Here is a 25,154-nt window from a genome sequence, read left to right as displayed (position 1 = left end):
AGAGGCGGAGGTTGCAGTTAGCCGAGATCGCGCCATTGCACTTCAGCCTGGGCAACAAGAGTGAAACTCTGTCTCAAAAAAACAAAAACAAAACAAACAAAAAATAAAAACAAAAACCTGAGAAATTTTGAGTATTTCATTTAAAAACAACAAAGCAATCAAATGTTAAGATAATTTTTATATGAAAAATAACTACCCCTCTTGCCCCCAAATTTTGCGAATCTCTTTAACATCTGGTTTAACCGCAGATGACCGGATTCTCCTATCTGCTTCTATTTTCAGTCTGTTTTCTTATCACATGTCATGTAGCCTCTGGAAAACCCCACTGTACACTTGTGAGAGAATGAGAATGCAAAAGGCAGTCTTGACATTAACATGGAAATAGTTTTGGCCTGCCCCTTGAAAGGGTCTGGGGACCCTCAGACCACACTTTGAGCACAACTTTTTGAGTTAGTCAATTCATCATCACTTGAAAATTAGCTATGAGGTTTCACAAACCAGAGGATTTAATGGGAATTATTTTTTCAGAAAGATGAAACAACGGACACACTTGAGTGTCCTCATTATAACACATCCAGAGAATGCACAAATATGCCATTTTCATCCGTCAAATGAACTGAAGCCGAGCTGAGGAGACAGTGTCAGGTAAAAGGATGTGGGGGTGGGGGTAGGGATGACGAGCACCCTCTAAAGGCGCGGAGACCCGCTGGTACAAGCAAAACCGACAGAAGCGGCCGCCGAAGCAGTCTAGAGGAAAAAACTGTTTTTCTTAGGCGGGGAGGTAAAATGGTTACGGGGGGCCGGCGTATTGCTGGAATTAGGCCCTGACAAGGAGCGCCCGGCGCCTTGGCTGCGGGGAGCTAGGGACCAGGCAACTGGCGCCCGCCGTCCGCGCTCGCGGCAGAACGCCGAAGCGGGTGGGCCAGGCCGGGCGCCGGGCACGCGGGTCAGGCCTTCCCCACAACTGATGGGAATGAGATTTCCTTTCCGACTCAGAGGGTAGAAATGAGACGGTGGGATGCTTAGCAGAAGAGGTTAGACACCGGGGGAAACTAGGGAATCCCAAGCGGGGAGCCTGAGTCTCGGGGCGGCTGGAGCCCTCAGCTGCGGTGTGGAGGTCGCCCGGGAAGAAGGACGGTTCAGTTGCTAGGCAACCCAGCCTGGACCCGCCTCTCGCTCGCGTTGCTGGGAGACGAGGAGGCCAGGGGGAGGGCGGCGAGAGGGCCCTACGTGCTGACGCTAATTGTATATGAGCGCAAGCGGCGGGCTCTTGGGTCTTTTTTAGCGCCATCTGCTCGCGGCGCCGCCTCCTGCTCCTCCCGCCGCCTCCTGCTCCTCCCGCCGCCGCTGCCGCCCTGAGTCACTGCTTGCGCAGCTCCGGCCGCCTGGCTCCCCATACTAGCCGCCGGTAACGGAGAGGGCCCTGGAAGGGATGGGGGAACTTGGAGTTGGCTGGGCGGCCTGCGCAAATCGGAGGGCCGGAGGGATGGAGGGACTGGGAGCCTGGAGTCGGGGCCGCTGGCCGCCTAAGGCCTCTGGGGCCGTCCAGTGAGGTCGGAGTGGACCGCGGAGTTCTGACTCCGCCGCCCCAGGGCCGATCAGCGCTTTTGTCCTGGCCGGCGGAGGCGACGTGGGGGTTGGCGTGTTCCGAGGTTCTCTGAGCCCCACCGTTTTCTCCGCGTGGACCGGAGCGAGGCCGTGGCGACGCCCGGGTGCTCTGAGAGTGGGCCGCGGCGCGAGGGATCGGCAGGCCCCTGGCGTACTGGCCGGGCCGAGTGCAGAGCCGGCTGCGTCTTCGACGCCCCCCTGGTTTTCGCTAAAAAATAATACGGGGAGGGAGGCTGCTGGGAGATGAAAAGAAAGGCGGAGGCTGCGAATTCCGACGGGAGGGAGGGGCTGCGGAGGGACTAGGCCCTGAGGCGGGGAGGGGGCAGGGGAGGCTGCGAAGCTCCTGGGCTCTCCGCCCACTGGGGGCGGCCACGCGGGGAGGGGAAACCCCCGGCGGCTTCTATCCACACGTGGGAATGCGCTCCGTGGCGGGTGGCTGGGCCTGGTTGGAGACCCTTGCCCTCGGGCTATCCTTACTTTGAAAGTCGCTGAGACAGTGGAACGTGAAAAGGAAGAGTGTGTTAGTAAGCCCTGTCCCTGGGTTTCAAACTTCCCTGCTTCTCTTTGGTCTTGATCTTTTTATTGATACCCGAGGAGAGTGTGGATGTTAGCTGATGGTGAGGAAGGGCATCCACTGCTAGTGCTATAAAAAGTTAACGCGTATATAGCGTTTATGTTAACTGTTAGTAGCAAAAGCTTGTTATTGTGTATCCTAAGTACACTTAGATGGGTGTCTTCATCAGGGCTTTTTCTTTGGGGAGTGTTGATCCTAATCGATTTAAACTCCTAAACCAAGCTTGTCCAACTGCGGCCCAGGACGGCTTTAAATGTGGCCCAACACAAATTCATAAGCTTTCTTAAAACATGAGGTTTTTTTTTTTGCGATTTTCTTTCTTTCTTTCTTTTTTTTTTTTCTGAAATGAGCTAAGCCTTGAAGCATTGTTTTTCTTTCTTTCTTCTTTTTTTTTTAAAGCTCATCAGCTAGTTAGTGTATTTTACGTGTGGCCTAAGACAGTTCTAGCGTGGCCCAGGGAAGCCGAAGATCGAACCACCCCTGCAAACGGTTCTTGGATGAAAATAAAGAGTCTGGTCCTTTATAGCTTTAATTGTTCTTGGCTTTCTTACAAATTAGTTCCTTTATTGAAGTGACTAGAATAAGATACTTACCTGTTTTCTTTTTAAGATGGATGGAATGAGTATAAACTTGGCCAAGTTTGTAGCCTTCAACCTTGTCGATGAACCTCACTCCCCTAAAATCTCCGAGATGGCAGTGTAGAAAGGCTGCGATCGAGGTCCTATCTGGGAAGGCTGGAATTTGAAGTATAAAACGGATGAACCAGGCACAGGATGTCCTCAAGGAGTCCCTATTTTAGACGGTCACTGGTGATAAGTTAGTTCTGAATCAAATACATTTTAAAATCTCACCGCTGTATTTTAAGGTATCTCACGGCTGCATTTTAAAATTTACACTGCTTGCATGGTTTCAGAAGGGCTGTAAAATTAAATTTGGCTTTTTGAAAATAGGTGGATTCAAAACATCTTTGGAAAGGAGTATCTGGGTCCTCTTTTTTTTTTTGGTTCGTTTAAATTAATACTCCTATTCTTAGTTTGGAGGTAATACACATTACCTTTGATTGAATAAGGGGAAAACCTTTCATGTGTAGGGTACCATTTAAAAATCAACGAGAAATAAGTGAATTTTACAGTTATCTTCAAGGGACTCTCATGTTTTAAGCTTGTTTGAAGTTGCCCAAGTTTAGATAAATGGCCTAAACCTAAACTATAGTTCTAAGAATACTGTCCTAAGGAACTAAACCTTGGTAGGTGGACTTCGACATCTTCTGTCAAAAAACCTTGACACATACATTCTCCTTCCAGGTCAACATTGTTTATTTAATAAATAGAAATTTAAAAGTTTTCACTCTATCAATTTGAAAATCTAAATTTTACCTACTACAAAGTACCTATTTTTATATTAGGCCCATTAATTTGCAGAATTATAAAGCTAATACTGAATGTGGCAAATGACTGCACTTGGCCTTTAATGAGATTTTTGAAAAGAATACGTGTACCATAACTAATGTAATCCAAAATGCCATCCCTCACTTTATTCAACCTTGCCCCTGTTGGTTCCTGGTGACTAAATTGATTCTCAATTTCTCAAAATATGTTCAAGACAAAGGGTCTTTTTGTAGGAGAAGGGGCTAAAGCAGAAATATCTGTTGGACTTCAAAGGTCTGACGATGTCAAATACAGTATTTTATTCACTCTTGGTTGTAAATTTAAAACAGAATTAGAACAAATGAATCCTCATCAATATCAACATATTAATGATCAGTGTATTCAGATTTTCAAGTTTAATCAAACCCGCAATTACTTGTGTAATCAGTTTATTCTTTGGGTAACTGTCTAGCACCTGTATGGACACGTGTCAGATATCATGAGCAAAAGAGGCAAATTGGTTGCTTAGATATGAAATGTTAAGCTGTGATGAGTGCTGTGAAGGAAGAAAAGGGTAAAGGGGGGCATAAAGTAATACAACATTTACACAAAGGAACCTATTATGATTGATGACTTTAAGTTCCATTTCAAGTTAATTTCATCTAAATAAGTTTTTGGGCAGTGTAGAGGTTAGGAGAGAGTTGTTGCTTTACACCTGTCCAAACGCAATGACTGCAGAACGTTAGAGTATATTACTCGGCTTGCCATAGAAAGTGACTTCTATACCTTTGGTTACCAACTCTGCGTTTTACTTCCTAAATATTTGTATACATTTTTACTTATTCAGAAGTTTTGTACATTTTGATTTTTATTGGGAAACAGGGTTTTATATATTTTTTTCCTTGTGGAGATAGGCTCTTGCCGTGTTGCCCTGGCTGGTCTTAAATGCCTGGCCTCAAGCAATCTTCTTGCTTTGTCCTTCCAAAGTGCTGAGTTGACAGGTGTGAGCCACCACACCTGTCTAGAGTTGCAATTTTGGTCTTGGAACTATTTTCTAAAGAGGGTACAGAAGAGCATAATAGGTAAATAATGTAATAGCACTTGTGAAGTGATTATTCAGGCATTATTTTAAATTCTGTGTGTATTATTAGTTCATTTAATGTACTTAGATAACATCAACATTTTAACAAGGAAATAGGTACAGAATGGTCATAACCCATTCATGATTACGTACATGAGCAGTGATAACTTAGGATGAGATAATTTTTATCCTGGCTTTGAAAGAATGTTGACTGACACTGTTCTGCTTTAAATCAGCATATTAGTCCATTTTCCATTGCTTATAATACTTGAAACTGGGTAATTTATTAAAAAGAATTTATTTCTTACAGTTACAGAGGCTGAGAAATCCAAGATTGAAGGGCTACATGTGGTGAGAACCTTGCTTGTGGGGACTCTGAAGGTTCCCAGGGCAGCGCAGGGTATCACATGGTGGTGGGGGTGGGGGCGGGCTGAGCGTGCTAACATGGTAGCTCAGATCTCCAGTTACCCTGGTGGGAAACTGGGTAATTTATAAAGAAATATATGAATCTGTGAATACATTAATTCCTTTATGAGGGAAGAGCCCTCATGATTCAATCACTTCTTAAAGACCCCACCTCGGTGCTGTCACATAGGAGATCAAATTTCAACATGAGTTTTGGAGGGGACAAATAAACTATAGCAGCATAGAATTCAAAAGCACTCCACCTTGTATGCCAGTGTGCTCTAGGGAAAAGCTATGTAGCAGTTATGGCCATGAAGTCTTCTTCCAACATAGAATTTCTTTATATATACAGTTATGCCTGATTAATGATGGGGATATGTTCTGAGAAATGCATCATGAGGCCATTTCATCTTTTTGTGAATGTCATAGAAATGTACTTGCACAAACCTAGATGGTACAGCCTACTACATACCTAGGCTATATGGCATAGCCTGTTCCTATGCTACAAACCAGTGTAGCATATTGCTGTGTTAGGCAGTTTTAACTTTTTTTTTTTAATGAGTTGGAGTGGACTCTAATGACAAAAAGCATAGTATAGTAAATAAGCCAATAAGTTGTTTATTATCCTTATCAAGTCTTATGTACTGTACATAATTGTATGTGCCATACTTTTATATGACTGTGCAGTAGGTTTGTTTATACCACCATCACCACAAACAATAATGAATTGAGCTGTGTCATTACTAGGCAATAGGAATGTTTCAGCTCCATTATAATCTTGTGGAACCACCGTTGTACATGCAATGCTGTGTTAACTGAAATGTTAGGTGACTGTAGTTGGGTAAGGGTTTCTTAGCCTTATGTCTGCTCTATGTATCCAATCAGTTCAGTCAGTCGTCTCCCATATTCAGTGGAAGATTTTGTTTTGAGTTTGTTTTAGGAAGGAAGATTTGCATTAAGAGATCAGGTGTGGTGGCTCTCACCTGTAATCCCAGTACTTTGGGAGGCCAAGGCGGGAGGCTTGCTTGAGCCCAAGAGTTCCAGACCAGCCTAGGCAACATATTGAGACACCTGTCTTTTAAAAAGAATTAAAACAATTAGCTGACTGTGGTGGTGCACACCTGTAGTCCCAGCTACTCAGGAGGCTGAGGTGAGAGAATCACTTGAACCTGTGAGGTCAAGGCTGCAGTGAGCTGAGATGATGCCACAGCACCATAGCCTGGGCAACAGAACAAGGCCCTGTCTCAAAAAAAAAAAAAAATAGCCTTCACATATGTTTTTAGGATCAGCTGTGTCTTTTGAGATCTTATATACACCATATATATGTGAACCTTTTATTATGAAGTGACCTCTTTATCTCAGTAATGTTTTTCCTTGAAATCTTTTTTTCCCCTGATATTAATACAGTGATACTAACTTCTGTTACTGTTTTATTCTGAAACTGTCTTTACGTTACAGATTTTTTTTTTTAAGGAGATAGGTTGAAGTGTGGTGGTACAATCATAGCTCACTGTAACCTCAAACTCCTGGCCTCAGTCTCCTGAGTAGCTAGGTCTACCTACAGCAAGCATTTTAATTTTTTGTGGAGATGATCTATGTTGCCCAGACTGGTTTGAACTCCTGGCCTCAAGTGAGCCTTTCAAAGTGCTGAGACTATAGGTGTGAGCCATCGTGTATGGCCTCACCTTCATTCTTAGGAAATGTTTTGGTTGGGTATAGTATTCTAACGTTGTTAGTTCTTTTCAACATACTGAGTTCTTTTCAACATATTCTGTTGTCTTTTGGTGTCTTATTGAAGAGAAGACAGCTGTCAGTCTTTTCTGCCTTTGACATTAATCTACCTTTTCTGTGTGTGCTTTTGAGGTGAATTTGTTTTTGCTATCTTGCCTTTTTATTGATATATATAAATTATACTGATTTTTAATATATATAATTTATATATATAATACCTATAATTTTTATACATATAAAAAATCCTGAGCTGGATAAATACATATATATGGATTCTTTGTTTTATGGTTTTAATTTGTAGGGCTACCTGAATCTGTGGATTGGTGTCTTTCATCACTTACGGAAAAATCTTGGATGTTAATTTCTTCAAATATTCTGTCCTGTTCTCCTGCTCCTAGAACTTTTATAGAGTCTTTATTAGATCGATGACTTCCTTGCAGATTGTGTATTTTCAAGTTGAGATCAAAGACAACTTGGCTTACTTTGTCTATAGGTATATATTTGTTTATAGTCTGTTGGACAATATTTAAGTCTTTGTGTAGGATTGGTTTCTGTTGTATTCTTTTGTGTTTCTCCTGTTGGCTGTGAACATTACTTGTATGAATTTTTTGAGGTCTAGAAGGAAGCTTTCATTTATATTTGGGTATGCAGGTATCTGAATATACCAGGGGCAGATCACTGTAAGTACATAGCTTGGGGTTTGGAGGGCAATACAGATGAGGAAAATTTGGGCTCTTTGTCCAAGAAAATGAATTTATTCTTGAGGAATATAGCACCTTGGAGTTCCTGCTTAATTTGGGAGGGTTACCGTAAAGATACCCCCTTGGCCAGGCCCAGGATTTTAACTTTGGTTAAAACCAAAGTTCACATTGCTTGTAATTGGCAATTGACCTCAGTGCAAAAGTGCCTTCTGCTTCCTGTTGTACCCTCAGTTTTGGACTGGTAATTCCTTACTATCTTGTTAGCATTTCAGTGCTTTTAAGATTTTAACAAAATGTTTTCGTTTAAAAAAAAAGTCTGTACTTTTAATTCCTTTTCTTTTCTTTTTTCTTTTGTGAGATAGGGTTTTACTGTCACCCAGGCTGGAGTGCAGTGGCATGATCTCAAGTCACTGCAACCTCTGCTTCCCGGGTTCAAGCAATTCTGCCTCAGCCTCCCAAGTAGCTGAGACTACAGGTGTACACCACCACGCACAGCTAATTTTTTGTATTTTAGTAGAGACTGGGTTTCACCATGTTGCCCAAGCTGGTCTTGAACTTTTAAGCCCAGCCAATTCGCCCGCCTTGGCCTCGAAGGTGCTAGGATTACAGTTGCGAGCACTGTGCTTGCCCATATTTTTCACTGGTAGAATTGATCTGGGTAATCTAGTTTGTTGCTCTCAGGAATGAAAGCTTTTCACAGAGAACTTGGAATGAAATTTATTGTCTAACAAATAAGCTTCTCACTGATTTTATTTAATGTCAACTGCAATAAAAAATTAATACGGGTGTTAACTTAAACTTGTGTTCTCCATGTGATCTAACTCTCTGAGAACTAACCACCTCTCAGAAATTGAGTTTCTGGTTTAGAATGCAGATTTTTGGGTCCCACTTCCTCAGTTGTTCTTCTGCTTCATATAGATGATGAAATAAAGCCAGAAGTTGTTTGCCTGAATTTGTAGATTGCTACAAAGTTGATGTCAGCCCAAATGATCTGACTATGACTGACTAGAAAATTAGATCTGTCTTACAACCAAGAGATACAATTTATCCAGAATGGGCAGGTTAGAGCAGCCCTCTCTGGAGGAGTAAATGCCTCCTGTTAAGAGTTTAAACTGTAAATATAATGCTGCAAATGGACATTGAGGTTAGCAGTGTAGCCATTCTTCTTCAAACACATTAAAATGTTATAAAAGGGCCAGGTGTGGTGGCTCACACCTGTAATCCTAGCACTTGGGAGGCCGAGGTGGGCGAATCACTTGAGATCAGGAGTTTGAGACCATCCTGACTAACATAGTGAAACCCCATCTCTACTAAAAATACAAAAAATTAGTCGGGCGTGATGGCATGCGCCTGTAGTCCCAGCTACTGGGGAAGATGAGGCAGGAGAGTCACTTGGACCCAGGAGGTGGAGGTTGCAGTGAGCCGCGATTACACCACTGTACTCCAGCCTAGGCGACAGAGCAAGACTGTCTCAAAAAAATAAAAAGTTATAAAATTTAAATTTGGAAGTTTTGGGGTTTTTTTGCTTCTATTTTTGACAATTGCTGGGTTTACTAGATACTATATATTAAACCCAGCACATTTCAGAATAAAGTTTTATTGTAAATTATTGTATAAATCCATGTATTGGATAACCAAATGCAGTCATGCACATAATGGCATTTCAGTCAAAGATGGACCATGTGCATATGTGATAATGATTCCATAAGATTATAATACCCCCCTTTTTTTATTAAACAGGGGAAAGTGTGATACCTTGTTTTTATTGTACCTTTTCTGTGTTCATATACATAACTACTTAGCCATCATATTAAAGTTGCCTACAGTATTCAGTATAGTCACATGCTATATAGATTTGTAGCCTGGGAGCAATAATCCGTATCATAGTCTAGGTTCCTAGTAGACTATACCATCTAGGTTTGTGTAAGTACACTCTGGTGTTTGAACAACAACACGTTTCTCAGAATATACTCCTATGTTTAATCCACACATGACTGTAATGGTGAATGGAAAATAAGTTCTCATTACCCCCGGTCCCTTCTTTCTCATTAGGTTACTCCTGTTAGGTTTTTGGTGTATGTTTTCGGGAGGATTTTATTTACATTAAAGTATGTACATATATGAGTGACATTGTGTGTGTGTGTGTGTGTGTGTGTGTGTGTATACACACACATACATACATGGGATTTTGACCTACATCCTATGCCTTGCTTTGGTATTCTTTCATAGCAACTCAGGTCTGTTTCATTTGTGACTGCAAAGCATTCCATTTTATGCATATTCCATGATAGTACTAAGTTTATAATAAGCTTTGTGTATTACCCCGAAGAATACAATGCTATAATTGGCAAGATCAGATTTAATTCCTGTAATCATGACTCTTAGCAGTTGGGACAGACCATAGGTCACACTAATTTATAATTATAGACTGAAATCTTATGTTGGAGAGAAAGAAACCTTTATAGGGGTGTGTGTACCAATAAATCTTACTTAACTAGAATGTATAGGTTGGAGAAAGCATTTCTGAGGAGTGAAACTTTGAGCTGAGAGCCAAAGGATGTACAGGACTTGTTCAGGGCTGTGGAAGAACCTAGGTGAACATGGAAAGCAAAGGCATAAGATTCTTTGTAACTTTTTTATGGTAGATCTCATAAGTGAATAAGTCTGGAAGTAGACATTTTATTTTTTTAATTGTTTTTTACTTTTTTTAAATGGCAGAGTCTCACTATGTTGCCAAGGCTTGTCTTGACCGCCTGGCCTCAAGTGATCCTTCTGCCTCGGCCTCTCAAAGTGCTGGAATTGCAGGCATGAGCCATGGTGCCTGGCTAAGATGGACATGTTTCCGGCTTTTGATATTCCTCTTGTCAGATTGCTCTTCAGAAAGACAAAGCAACAATAGCCAGAAATAAGGATGCATATGCACACATTTCCCTGTATTAAAAGGAAATTATTGATGATGCAATAGACAAACTGGTATCCTACTTGCTGATGTCAGAGATTCAATATTTTTCTTATTTTCAATTAGTATTTATAATTGTTAAACATTTTGTAAATGCTGACTCATTACCCAGCATCACTAGAAAAATTCATCAGTACTATTAAGAATTATTTATAACAAATAGAAAATATATATAGAGTTAGACACATTAGGAAGAAATATTTTCTTTATAAAGGATAGACTAGATCAATAATAATATTTTCCCAAAGTATTAGCACTTAACTGCTAAAATCAGGATCTTTTCCATTTTTAAAAGCTCTTTGTTCATAGGTATATTAGATACGTTGCTATGAAAGCAAACACATAGGATTTTGTGGGTTAAATATGTACTATGATTTTAATTTTTACCAGGTAACTCAATTCTATGTATTTATTTTTTTAGAGATAGGGTCTTACATTTCCAGGCAGGCCTTGAACTCCTGTGCTCAAGTGATCTTCCTGCCTCTTGTGCAGCTAGCTGGGTCTACAGGCTCCTACCACTGTGTCTGGCTAAGATAAACTTGATTTTAATGTGGATTCTATCTAAACGTGCTTTAGTTTTTATGTAATCTGTAGATTACCTGTGGCATTCTGCCTTTTTTTTCTGCCTGACTAGAACTCATCTGCTTAATAAGATTTGTTTTTCTAAAAGCAGTGTTCTCCAGGTTCATACTAATCTCTTAGTGAGAAGGAACTTAGGATATGCTCTCTTCAGTCCTAACAGTAAACTTATTCAGGTCTGGTAACCACAAGTCTTGACAATGTCCACAGCATATCTAGGGGAAGTTGGAGGTTGGTGGTTATCAGGTATCTAATATGAGGTACATATACATTTGAAGAGATAAGGAAGGCTTACCTGACATTAAGATTGGGACCCAGAGCTTTTGAAATAGTCTAAATGGTTGATATTTGATCCAGGGATGAAGTCTTTTTAAAAAAGATAACCAAGGGCCATAGTGATTACAGTAGGCATCAGATTATAAAAATGAATATTGCTAAATATGAAATGGATTTTGTTTTTAAGATGCTACATAGCCAAAAAATTTAAGCAGAAATGGACCTTTTTGATTGTTAAAAGAATATGAATGAAGACCCTTTTGTACTGTTCCTTTCTTAGATTCTTAGCAAATGTTAGATTTTTTTTTTAAACCAGTGGTGCTGTTACAATCTTTACACAACAGATTCTAAAAGCTTAATGGTAACTTTTCTTATTTTAGATAATACCCTATGAAAAATTATTTTTGGTACTGGTAAGGAATAATTTGCATGTTCCATGAGTTTTCTTCTTAACACTGATAGTATTTTAAAGGAAATAGACATTTCTTGGTGTAGTTTTTAACATAATAATGATTTAAAGGGTTTTGGCTTCATATGTTTTTATTGGTTTTAAGTAAATCATATACTTTTTTTTTAACATTGATGTTTCTCTCCATAGATATTTGGAGTTCTTACAACATGGCAGACATTGACAAGTAAGTGGCAGAGAGTTGGTTCTTTTTCAGAGATTTTTGGCATCACTTTGTATTGTGATGTCTTAACAGCAAGTAGCATGAATTACATATTATGAAAATGTAGTTACTAATGCATAGTACCTACTTTTACAAAAAGTTGAATGCAGTGTATTCAAGATAAAATATAGAATATGTGATCATAAATATACGAAACCATTTGCCACTATTTATTTTTAAGAAAGTGCTGAGCATAATATATTATAAATACTTGAAGAATTCATTTTTATTGTATATATTTCCCAAAGATTTTACTGCTTGCATTGTAATGTACCAAATGCCCAAAGTGTTAATAAAATGTATTTATATGTAGAGCTTAAGGAATATTAAGACAAGTTAAAAAAGGAACATTACTATTAGAAGCCTTGTGTGCCCCTTCTCAGCTGCACCTTTCCCTCGCAGACATATAAGTGCTATCCTGACTTTTGCTAATTCTTTTCTTTGCTTTCCTTTAGAGCTTTACCACCTATAAATTCTCAATCAGTGTTTAATTTTGAAAATCTGAATAGTGATCACAAAGTTAGTCGAGTAAAGCAACATTACCACTGTTAGTCGAAGGCTGTAAGATAGGATAACAAGGAAAAAAGACTATCTGGGTCATAGTCTGGCCTCAGCTTTCCTGAGGCTTTAGAAAGACTTATTCTGGAGAAGTATTGGGCAAGGTCATGCATCCTGGGAAGCATAGGTTTAAGCAAGTTGGCATGTGGCAGGATTCTACTGTAAATGGGTGTTTTATAGAACTAGGGTCAGGAAGAATGGGATGAGGTGCACAGTATTTATTTGATTTGACAGTAGTCCATGTTAAAATAGAGCACTTGGAAGGGAGGGGATGCTAAATAATTATGCATAGCTGTGGTAGGCATCAGCGAATGATACCGGGAGGGCTGGAAACTTTAGTACAAGGTCAGCACAAAGAAGTACATATAAGAATTTGGGCCACTCTTATGCATTCTATCTTCAGCATTAAAAAAAACCAGAAGAGTGGAAGCAGGCATTTTTAGTGATAATGGTAAAGTGATTGTCTCCTGTGTCACAATTCTGATTTGGATTGCTTAACCTTGGTGACATGGCTGTCATTGGATCTATTTTACTACCTTCTGAGGTTTCATCTTGTTTTTCCTCTTGGGTTTGTTGTTTGCTGTATCTCACATTGCCTTCTCATTTTGTTAGTACCTTCTTGGAAGAGTACAAGGGAGTTAAATTATTTTAAGACATGTCATGACTCAAAACGACTATTCTACCTTTTATGCTGGATAGTTATGCTTCTATGCTGGATAGTTTGTTTGGGTGTAGGATAGTAAGATAGGAATCATTTTTCTTCAGAATTTTGAAGGCACTGCTCCATTATCACCTTACTTCCAGTGTTGCTGTGTTGAAGTTTGGAGTCATCACAATTCTTAACCATAACCATTGTGTGTGATAGTTAAGAAATACATACATTTACAGTACATACATTTCTGGAAGCTAATCTGGCTTTAGAGTTCTGAAATTCTTACGTTATTTTTTTCTCTTAATGTTACACATTCCGCAGTGGACCCTTTCAGTGCAGCTATTCAGTGGCTTTTAGTTCCAGGGATATTCTTGATTTAACTTTGCGATTGCCTCATTTCTGTTTTCTCTTTCTGGAGCTACTATAGATGTTGTGTGTTGGATTGGTCTTCTAATGATCTTTTGTCCTATTTTTCATCTTTGTCTCTTTGCTCTTCTCTCTGGGAAGAACTGAAGACTATCTTTTCAACTCGTGTATTGGGTTTTAAAATTTCTGTTGTTTTAGTTTCCAAGACTTCTTTTGTTCTTTCTTTTTTTTTTCTTTGATAGCATCCTGTTCTTGTTTCATCAATGGTAATGTCTTTTCTCTGGATGTTTCTTTTACCTGTATAGTCTGTTTGCTCTTATATTTTCTTTTCCTTGTTTTAGTCTCAATCTAAGAGGCTTTCCTCAAAATATAAGGCAATACTTGCTTGGTTGCTCATTAAGATTGGGTTGGGTGGGATATAGGGACAATTCAGAGATGTTTAAAGAAAGGAAAATTGATTGGAAAATTTGAGTGTTGGAGGGGGAGGGAGCTTGTTAATTTGGGATTTCAGTGTAGGGTCACCAGAGTGGGTGTTTGTTAGAAGCCCCAGTTGTAGAATGTTTATTTATTTTTTCTGGGGTAGTCAGATTCATCGTTGAACAGTATCTGGGTAAAGAAAGATCTGGCTTCCGGTGTTCCTCTAAATGTAGAGGAGTACCTGCATTTAGCATTCTAATGTATACATAGTCAGTCCTATATCTTTGATACTGTTAACTGTGTCTGTTGTCTTCCAGTTCAAGTTCTGAATTTTACCCTTTCCCAAGAAGGAACTGGAGTAATCTAGAGTAGTTCTGCTGTGGTTGGGGGGAAGATCTAATGATTTAGCTGCTTATCAGTTTTTACTTTCTTGTTTTAGCCACCTTTTCTCCTGCCCCACCCTTTACCCTAGTTCTAGAAATGAACCTGGTACCAGCAGTTCTTATCCTTTTAAAGACTGTAATTGGGCTGGTTCTCAGCTTTCCTTACTGCTAACTTAGATTTCAGTTCTCTCAATGAAATTATCACTTGTCTGGTTTCCAGCTTCCAAAATGTTGCTGCTCTTGTTTCTTTAATTTCAGCCTTAGTCTGCTAAACAAACAAACAAACCCTTTATTATAAGTTTAATGGAGATTTAGAAGGATTAAGATCAGATGAGTTTGTACCATTTGCCATCTTAACCTTGAAACTCTCATTGTAAACTTTAAAAACAATAAATTAGTATGACAGCTTGATATCCTTCTTCTCGTATTGATTAATTTTGGATATCTGTTAGCCCTGGGAATGTAGAAGTCAGGGGGGATTCTTGTTCTTGAAAACCAGAGTCATTAAACCTTTCTCTGTAAAAGGCTTGGTAGTAAACATTTTAGGCATTCTAGGCCACATAGGATTCTCTAACTGCAGTTGGCCCTCTGTATCTGTGGGTTCAGCATCCATGAGTTTGCATCTGAATTCTACCAACTGCAGATAGAAAATATTAGGGGGGAAAAAACAATAAAATATAACAGCACAATAATAAATACAAATAAACAATAGAATATAACAACTATTACTGTTTTTTGTTTGTTTTGTTTTTAATAGAGAATTCTCACTGTGTTACTCAGGCTGGTCTTGAACTCCTGGCCTCAAGTGATCCTCTTTCCCTGGCTCCCAGAATGTTGGGATTGTAGGCATGAGCCAGTTTGTCTGGTCCAGCCTAATATAACTGTTTATTTTTACATTGTATGTAGTATTATTGTAAGTAATCTAGAGGTGATTTAAAGTATACAGGAGGATGTGCATACGTTAGTTACAATTACTATGTTATTTTATATAAAGGACTTGAACATCCCTGGTTTTTGGTAGGTGGTTTCCTGGGGGTCCACCATAAACTCTGAGGGATGACTGTACTCAACTCTGCTGATGTAATGTGAAAGCAGACAATACATAAATGTAGTGTGTCTGTGTTCCAGTAAAATTTTATTTATGATAATAGGGTGGGCTGGATTTGGCCATGTGGACATAGTTTGTGGACAACTGTTTTAAAGCCTTTGGATATAGATGTTCAGTAAAGGATGAAAGACACCGGAGGAGGAGTTGCTCTAGTTATCTGTAACCAGTGGCCCTTATGTGTGTACACTCTAAGTTTAAACTAAATCAGAGTTCTTCCAGAAATAGGTTAGGCGTGATGGCCCACACCTGTAATAATGTTAGAACTTTGGAAGGCCGAGGTGGGAGGATCACCTGAGGCCAGGAATTCGAGACCAACCTGGCCAACATGGTGAAACCCCATCTCTACTAAAAATACAAAAATTAGCCAGGTGCAGTGGCACACTTCTGTAGTCTCAGCTATTCAGGAGGCTGTGGCACAAGAATTGCTTGAGCTTAGGAGGCAGAGGTTGCAGTGGGCCGAGATTGTGCCACTGCACTCCAGCCTGGGTGACTTTCAGAAATAATATGTATTATTTCTGAAGACTCAATTTTTTTCTTTTGTTGACAGGAACTTAAATTATGCCAGCAGAGTACAATTGAGCTTTTCTGTATTTGTATGAAAATTAAGTCATTATTTGTCTCTGTGGAAAAATAATTTTTCAAATGCTGTTTAGACACAAAAGCAACTAAATTTCTAATCCAAATGTTAATATATTCATACAGGAATTGTTCGATGACCTTTTATATTGATTTAGGAGTCCTTAATTTCCTTTCTAATGCTAGATGCAATCCCACGTTCACAAATTAGATTTTTGGTGATTTTTTTTAAGATGAAATGGGAAGGATGCTATCTGACTACTTTTTACCTTCTCTTTCAATGATGCTATCATCTTGGCTTTGTTCTAAACAAGAATTAGACTCCAAAGTCTTTATTCTTTCTCACATCCACTATGAAGTAAAGAAAAGTCCAAAGACAGTATAGGCTGATATAGTTGCTCCACAGTCATAAGGGGTCCAGGATTCTTCTGTTTTTCCTGATTTCTTTTTCTTTAGCTGGTGGCTTTCATTCTCTAGGATGCCTCCCAGTCCAGTGTGGCTGCTGGAGCTCTATCCATCATACTCATATTCTAAGTGGGAGGGGGAGAAGGGATTAAGATAAAGGCTTCCCAGCTGTCTACCATCTTGTTAAGGATACTCCCTCAAAGAAATACAGTATTTCTGCTTTTTTACCTTGCTGCCAAAATAGTCTAGCTAAATGTAGGCTAGGAAATGTAGACTTTTAGCTTGGTTTGTTGCCATTCCATATAAAATAAGGATGTTATTGCTAAGAAGGAAAAGTAAAGTCAATGGATATTTGGTTGAATGCACGTGCTTGTTGACATCACGTCCCTCAAAAACCTGCAAACCAGTTTTTTATATCTTGAAAAGTATAAACTTTACATGTGACCAGATGCCATTAATGAAAGTTTAAGAACTTCCAGTTTGTACTTGTTTACATATGAAGTTAGAAAACTGAATTACCTTTTGAATTTCCTATTTTATGTCTTTGAAAGAGATGCTAATTTTGAAAATGAATTTTTTCTATAATTTTTTTTGGTAATTGGTACATTTGAACCTTGGTGTGATACTGTGATATTATAGCAAAGAACAGTCTGAACTTGATCAAGATTTGGATGATGTTGAAGAAGTAGAAGAAGAAGAAACTGGTGAAGAAACAAAAATCAAAGGTATTACTTTAAATTACTTCAGGAGCCGGTGATTGCTGGCACATGTCTACTAGAGGGTAGTTATAAGTGCCAGTCTGTTTTTTTTGGACTCTTGCTCATTGTTCATTTTACCTACTGGTCCATTCCTCTAGTAACTGTGTGTGTGTGTGTGTGTGTGTGTGTGTGTGTGTGTGTGAGAGAGAGAGAGAGAGAGAGAAAAAGGAAGGGTAGGTATAGATATAGCAAGTCAGAAGTCATTATTTTTGCATCCTCCACTGTTGGAATGACTTGATGTAGCGGTGTCAAACAGCTGCCCATGAGTTCTGCCTGAATTTAGAAATGTTTCAGGTTTGATGTGGTGCTTATGGTAGTATGTTTAGTGTTTAATATATAGAGAACATGTAGTGTGTGTCTTTTTAAAAATCCACTCCTTGAAACAAGCCATTTATTAAGTGTAGGTAATATTTACAATTTATTTTAGCAGATAATTTTTGAAAGGAGTGGTGGTGGGGGATTGTATCGCTTAGGTTATGTTCTATAGATCTGGGCCAAGAATATTAAGGTGCCGGATGACTCAGCTTTTCATTTTTAAACCAGATGGAAGTTAATTGTGAAAAGACTTCAGAACTTGTATTAATAGCTTCAGCTTTCATTTTGTAACATTTTTCTTAACAGATACAGAACTGTATCCTCAGTGACCAATATTGATATTTTTAAATCTGTATTGGTTATCCTGGCTGTACATCATCTAATAATTGAAATATCATTAATAGTTAATGGCACTTTGTGTAGTAACTGTATTGATGAAGAGAAGATTAGTAATGTAATTTGTTTTGTATAAATTGGCCTAAATTTGGATTGAGTATGTTTTTAAAAAGCTATTGATAACCACATTTTGTTTTGGCTTCAGTTACAACCTTTGACTGTCTCAACTACTAACTTTATTCATACACATAGAAATACATTACACAAGCATTAAACATAAACATTCAATCAGGAACTTCGCCTTTCTCCTGGGCCTAAAACTGTCAGTATATTTGCACTTTTCTGATATATGTTGTCTGCATTCAAAGGACTGTCAAGAGCCATAGATAGGCATCTGAATGAAGCTTTGAGCTTCCTAAAATGCAAGGTGGGTGAAACAGAAGATACTAGGAAGAGAAAGGATATTGTTCTTAGTACTTGTGGCAGTGGCTTTGAGAAATGTCTTGACTAGTGATAAATCATTAGGAATCTGAATTATTCCTGAACATTGGGTTTTCTTAGAATACATTCTCTTTAACTTGCCCTGCCCATCTCTACTCATTATATACCAGCAATTTATGGGCCAGTTAGGAAAACTTCATGAGATTGGATTGTCCTGTTTTAAAAGCATAATACATTTTCATAAAATCCTTCTTTCGATGCCCTTTTGTTTTGTTTTGTTTTGTTTTAAAGCACGTCAGCTAACTGTTCAGATGATGCAAAATCCTCAGATTCTTGCAGCCCTTCAAGAAAGACTTGATGGTCTGGTAGAAACACCAACAGGATACATTGAAAGGTACAAGTTCTCCTTTTCCATGGTCCTTATTTATCTTTCTATAATCAATCAACATTGCAGGCATATCTATTTTTAAGACCATCTGGGATTTAGGTATGCAGTGGTAGAAACCTGTTGTCTGTTAGTATCCAGTATAGGATTATTGGAAGTTTAAAATTGTGCTTAGTACCACCTGTTTACATTGATCTTTTAAAGTTTGTTTATTTTGGTTCAAGTTTATAGGAAGTACACTGATCTTAAGTATTTCTCAGATTTGTTTATAGGTGTGTTAGAAGTGCACAGAATTAGAAGAAATATCGATTTCTTATTTCACTGGTGACATAAATCATTCATAATATGAATATCTTAGCTTATACACTTAAGAAACTTTTTTTGTGATTTTTAAGATCCATTCAGGTTACTATATATATGTTAATTATAGTTAGTAGCATCTAAATGTTGCCTAGTTCTCTGTGGTGTGTATTCACTGTTTTATTTGCTTTTCCTATGATGGACTTCTTTATCAACATGAATTGTGATGGACATCTTTATACATGTCCTGTAAAGGAACTGTGTAAGAATTTCTTTGAGATGTGTATTCAGCAGTGCGATTGCCACTTTCTACATAGAGTATGTAAGCCTTTAAGTATTATACTTCTAGCATGATTTCCAGAAATACTGTATACCCAGTGCAAGAAGATGGATTTATCTTTATGTCTGCCAACAATTAGTACCATCCAGCTTTGTGGTCTTTTTGTTTTTATTTTTAAATCAGTCTAAGAGATGCAGACTCATTTTGTCTTATTTGTATTTTATGATTCCTAATGAGCAGCTTTTCTTCATAATGCTTGTGAGCCTTTTCGGTTGCTCATTGGTACCCTTTTCCCATCCTGTTCGGATTACTACTTTTTTAATGCTTTGCAAAAGTCTTTGTATTCTAAATATTACTGCCTGATCTGTTTTTAGGCATTCTAAATAATGTGTCATTTCTACTAATTTTATCCATGGAGTTCTCTGGTAAACAAGTTTTATTTTAGTAAAATACTTTGCCCTAAGACTTGTGCTTTTGAAACTGTTTTGAGAAGTCCCTCCTGGTCCTGCTACTTTTCCTATTGAATAGTTTTACCTTTTATATTTAGGTCTTAAATCCCTCTAGAGTCTACTTTTATATTTGATATATGTAAGCTTCCTATTCCCTTTTCTTCTGCTTCATTTTTTTAATGAGCTAGGTTGGCTTAATTTGGGTGGGGGGGTCCTCCTCCAATGACATGAGCTAGTTTTTATAACACTATTCACTAAACAATCCATTCTTTTCCCCCATTTAGGGTACCACCTACCTTCATTGCATATCAAGTTGTGAACACCTGTGTTTGTCAAGTTGTAAACACCTGTGTTTGTCTTTGAGCAGCATTCTTCTGTTGTGTTGGTCTTTTTGTCTCTTGTCATTGTCACACTTGATTACTATAACTTTATAGCAAGCATGTCTTAATATTTAGCAGGGCAGGTTGCATCCTTTTACACTTCTCCCCCAACACAATTATTCACATTTTTGACAGTTTATCAGGGTTGTCAACAAGCAAAAAACCTTAAAACTTTGTTAGGAATTACATTGGATTTATAGATTGACAGAATTACATTTTTAAAATATTGTCTCATCCACATAGTTCTTCAGGTCACATTCTGTGTCTTTAGTTTCAAAGTTATCTTCATAGAGTCTGTTGGTTAAGTTAATTTCTGTATATTTTGTGTGGCTGTTGTGAATAGCATCTTTTTTATTGTTTGTTTGGCTGTTCTTGATGTACAGAGGATTGTTGCTTTTTTTTTTATTTGAGTTGCTCTTGTATCCAGTAACCTTGCTAAACTTATTGTAGTAATGCGTTCTGTTTTGGCCCCCGTCAGAAGATTTTATCTGCAAATAATGGCAGTTTTAGCTCTGTTCTTCCACATTACATTATGCCACATAATTTTCTTTACAATATTACCAGGACTTTTACTACTGTGTTAGTCTTATTTCCATTCGTATTGGGAATGAATATAAAATCTCCATTAAATTCAGTGCCTATTTATTGTTTTTTTATTCTGAACTTTTTTTAAAAAATATATCAATTAAGATGCTCTATCGAACTTTTCCCTTCCCTATAGTAAGTAAATAGTAAATGTATGTTTTTGTTTTGGAAATACTGATTTTGGATATCAAACTAGCCTTGCATTCTTGTAGTAAATTGAATCATGACGTGTTATCGTTACATTGTTGAGTAATTGAATTTTATGATTCTTACTTGTTAGTGAAATAAACTTTTGTTGTGTGCATGCATGTATGTATGTGGATGAAGAAACTTTCAGGAAGTGGTAACATTTAACTGGTTTTTGGAATCAGAAATACAATTGCCTAATGAAATGAATGGAGCTACTTTATTTTTTATTTTTCCTTTATTTTCTTTCCTTTTAAACTCCAAAATTGATGAGAGAACTTGAATAAATTAGTATGTTTTGAAAAAAAATTCTCCAAAACTCCCCAGGACCTCTACTTCCCAAACTCCAAAGGCCCAAAGTAAATTTTTAGAAGAGTCCTACCCCAAAAACAGTTAATTCTTATCTAATACAAGTTGCTTCAGGAAAGAAACAACTTTTCTTTCCTGAAACAATTAACTTTGGGCCTTTAGAGTTTGGGAAGTAGAGGTCCTGAGGAGTTTTGGAGAATTTTTTTTTTTTAAACATACTAATTTATTCAAGTTCTCTCATCAGTTTTGGAGTTTTATATTTTAAACATGTACGCACTTATCTAGTTTTAAAATTGATTAGTACATCGTTTACAATAGTCTTAAAAATCTGGTTTTTATAATCTGTATTTTGCATCTTAATTCTGCTAGTTGTTGTCTTAATCTTATTAATTTCTTAAAATATTAATTTTGCTTTTCCCTTTCCATTTTGTCTTTTGTTATTGCTGCTGTCTGGTTTCTGGCATTAATGTTACTCTTTTTTAGGTTTGCTCTATGTTACTCTTTCCAGTTTTTAAAATTGAATGCTTAATTTATTTGATTTTTATTTGTTCATTTGTGTTTTTTATGGCCTTAATTAATACTCTTATTTTTGTAAATGTTGATTGAAGATCTGCATGCTGAAATTAATAGCTCAAGCTTATTATATTCTTCAGCTTCTCTCTATTTCTGCTTATTCGTTGTTTACTTGACTGGCAGTTTTTCTGTCACTTGTAGATTGAAATATTTTGAAGCCATATTAGGTGTATGATATTTATGAGAACATTTCTTGTTCTCTTGTGTCATTTTACTGATATATGTCTTCCTTTGTATTTTATCTTTTTTTTTTGGCCATAATTTCTATTTGATATTTCAATAACTATCCCTAGCTTTTTTGACAAGGTCTTGCTCTATGACCCACACTGGAGTGTGGTGGCACAGTCATGGCTAACTGTGATAGTCCCACCTCTGCCTCCCAAGTAGCTGGGACCCACAGGTACATAACCACCATGCCTGGCTATTATTTTTGTAGAGATGGGTTCTCACTGTGTTGCCCAGACTGGTCTTAAACTCTTGGGCTCAGCTCAAATGATAATTCCCATGTTGGTCTTCCAAGTGCTGGCAATACAGGCATGAACCATTACTCCAGCCTTTTTTTTTTTAACCTTTAACCTAGTATGTCTTTTTCTGTCTTTGTGTTTTTCTCTAGTATCAATATTTGCTTTTATTTTTTTGGATACAGTGTCTTGCTTTGTCATCCAGGCTAGAGTGCAGTGGCACGATGATGGCTTGCTGCAGCCTCAGCCTTGGGCTCAAGCAGTTATCCTGCCTCAGACTCCCAAGTAGCTGGGACTACAGGCATGCACCACTGTGCCTGGCTAATTTTTATATTTTTGTAGAGATGGGGTTTCGCCATGTTGCCCAGGCTGGTCTTGAACTCCTGCGTTAAGGCGATTCACCTGCCTGGGCCTCCCAGAGTACTGGGATTACAGGCATGAGCCACTGCACTCGGCCTCAATATTTGCTTCTTTATTATTAGTAAGTCTAACTTTACATTTCTTAAAAGTTGTATTTTTGGATGTATGCTGCCGTCTTGCTCTGTTTTTTAATTTATTTTACTTCGGGTCTTTCTTCCTTCTTTTCTGCTTCCCATTGGATAGACCAAGTCGTCTCCTGCTGGTTCCAAAGTTAATGTGTTGGTTTTTGTTAATATGGTAGTGGCTTATAACCTAATATCTAAGTTTATTTGCTCCTATTGGTTTCTTAAATTTACCAATATCTATATTTACAAATGTGCTTTCTCCGGCCCTCTATTTTCTATTTTCCCTTCAAGGCAAGAAATTTACCAAGATATTTGACCCCACCCATACCTTAAATAGAATCTCCTGGATTTTTTTTTTAAAACTTCCTCAAAAGTTGCTTTTAGTAATATATAGTGAGTATCTGTAGCAAACCTAAAGCCTGGTATACCTGATAAAATTTTCGTCTTGCTTTTATATCTGAATAATAGTTTGGCTATGAAATAGTAAATTCAAAATTCTTATAAAGTACACTTTTTTTTTCTGTATTTCAGTGTTTCTTTTAATGCCTGTTAGTCTGATTCCTTTTTCTTTGTAGGTTATTCTTTTTCAGTGGACACCTTTAGGATTTTCTTTTGTCTTTGATACTCATAAATCTCATTAACACGTCTAGGAAGCAGAGTAAGGATTTTTATATTGCTTTAATTTTGAGAAATTTATCATTCTCATTTATTAAGTATTGTACCCTTTCTCTGTTTGTTAGCTGTTGCTACTTTTGTCATCCGTATCTCAGCTTTTCTATTTTCCATCTGTCTTTCATGCTGCCTTCTAGTAGAACTTTTCAACATCATGGACTTACCTTCAGTTGAATCTATCCTGTTTCTCTTATTTGTTGCTTATTTTAGTTACTGTATTTTTCTTACTTAACATTCCCACTCTGTTTTAGATTTCTTGGTCTTGTTGCATGTTCTTCCTCATCTCTATATTTGCATTCTTGTTTAAATTCTCTGCCTAATAATGCTGCTTCAGATGACAATTTGACTCTTTCATAGAAATTGTACTCTTGAAATGTCTAGTTATTTTTGCCTTTGAGCTCCGGCACATTAGGCAATATCAGTGACCTTAATTGATTTTTAGAGAGAAATGAAGGTCTGACACGGAGAAGGGCGCAGGGTGAACCTAAGTAGTAGAGCACTAGTTGCCTTAGACCAAGTTTGCTGCCAATCCAGGCAATTTTTATGGTGTGCTTGGTAGGGATGGGTACCAGTCTCCTTTGGTTGTCTGATTTATTATTCCTAGATTGGATTAAATGCATGTTTGAGGGCTTTGAACTGGTACAGCTTTCATCAACTCTTCATGTTATTTCAGGAACCCTGGCATTGGGCTCTTGTGAAGGGTGAAGGTGGCAGGCAATGATTGTTGCAAGGCAGGAGCAGAACTTAAGAAACTTTCTTGCAGAAATGCTATCTTCCAGTCTGTCTGCACTGCTGCCTGCTGTGGCCATTCCCTCTCTATGTTGTTGGTTACCCTGTACCAGTTAAACACAACCTCCAGTCTTACCTGAAATTGCTTATGGTGTGTATGTGCCTGAAGTAAGTTGCTTCATTCTCGGTTCTGAAGTTGTTAGGGATAGCTTTTTGAGGGGGCAAAAAAAGCCAGAAGCCCATGCTAGTTCACTGCCTTGGCAGAATCATGCTTTTTGCTTATAATTAACAGAAATAGAAAGTTGATATCTTTAAGTGTTTGTTTTTTATTTCTGATAGTCTTAAAGTAGTGGCTAAGTAAATAAATTACTTGATTTACAGAAGTTTGTGGCAAGAAATTTTAACCTGGATTTTGTATCTGTTGCATAGTTTACCTGAAGTTACATACATTTTAAGTGTGAACATTTATTGTTAGAGAGGTTTAATCATTCTTTAGGAGATTCATAACTTAGTGTTTATAATTTTAAAAAATCAGTCCCCCCATTCACAGTAGCAGACATGAAATCAACCTAAATGCCCATCAGTGACAGATGGTGATACAGAAAATGTGGTACATATACACCAGGTAATACTCTGCAGCCATAAAAAGAAGGAGATTATGTGGGATCATTGATGAAGCTAGAGGCTATTATCCTTAGCAAACTAACACATGAACAGAGAACCAAATACTGCCCATTCTTATTTATAAGTAGGAGCTAAATGATGAGAACTCGTGAGCACAAAGAAGGAAACAACAGACACTGTAGGTACTTGAGAATGGAGTGTGGGAGGAAGGAAATGAGTAAAAAAGATAAGTATTGGGTACTGGGCTTAATGCCTGGGTGATAAAATAATCTGTACAGCAAACCTTCACATATACCCCTAAACCTAAAATAAAAGTTAAAAAAAAAAAAAAAAAAACAGTGCTTCACAGTGCATTGTATGGTGTGTTAATTTTATCTCATCAAAGCTGTTACTTATTTTTGACAGTCTCATTCTCTTAGCCAGGCTGGAGTGCAGTGATGGTGCAGTCTCACTCCATTCAGCCTCAACA

The 25,154-nt window shown here is 37.9% G+C and overlaps 1 protein-coding gene across 50 annotated transcripts in view; it reads left to right on the top strand.

Annotated features, from left to right (window-relative positions):
* Positions 1–345: 345 nt before the first annotated feature.
* The window catches only part of NAP1L1 (nucleosome assembly protein 1 like 1), a 38,929-nt gene continuing 14,120 nt past the window's right edge, over positions 346–25,154 (top strand). For 7 of the 50 annotated variants that reach the window (XR_013521937.1, XR_013521938.1, XM_078336884.1 and 4 more), the window contains exons 1-4: positions 844–1,034; positions 11,880–11,916; positions 17,057–17,142; positions 18,559–18,661. Coding sequence is in view for 40 of the 50 variants with exons in the window: in XM_078336884.1 (XP_078193010.1) it covers positions 1,019–1,034; positions 11,880–11,916; positions 17,057–17,142; positions 18,559–18,661 (242 nt within the window). In the remaining 10 variants the exon portion in view is untranslated. Of the gene's footprint in view, positions 646–682; positions 782–843; positions 1,035–1,276; positions 1,409–2,790; positions 3,048–4,940; positions 4,982–11,661; positions 11,695–11,879; positions 11,917–17,056; positions 17,143–18,558; positions 18,662–25,154 lie in introns of those variants that run through there. The other 43 variants (XR_013521939.1, XM_078336899.1, XM_078336894.1 and 40 more) reach the window with 16 other exon arrangements.

This window comes from Callithrix jacchus, chromosome 9 (genome assembly GCF_049354715.1).
Source record: "Callithrix jacchus isolate 240 chromosome 9, calJac240_pri, whole genome shotgun sequence".
In the NCBI taxonomy this organism is placed as follows: domain Eukaryota; kingdom Metazoa; phylum Chordata; class Mammalia; order Primates; family Cebidae; genus Callithrix; species Callithrix jacchus.
This window is presented reverse-complemented; position numbering and strand designations above follow the sequence as displayed.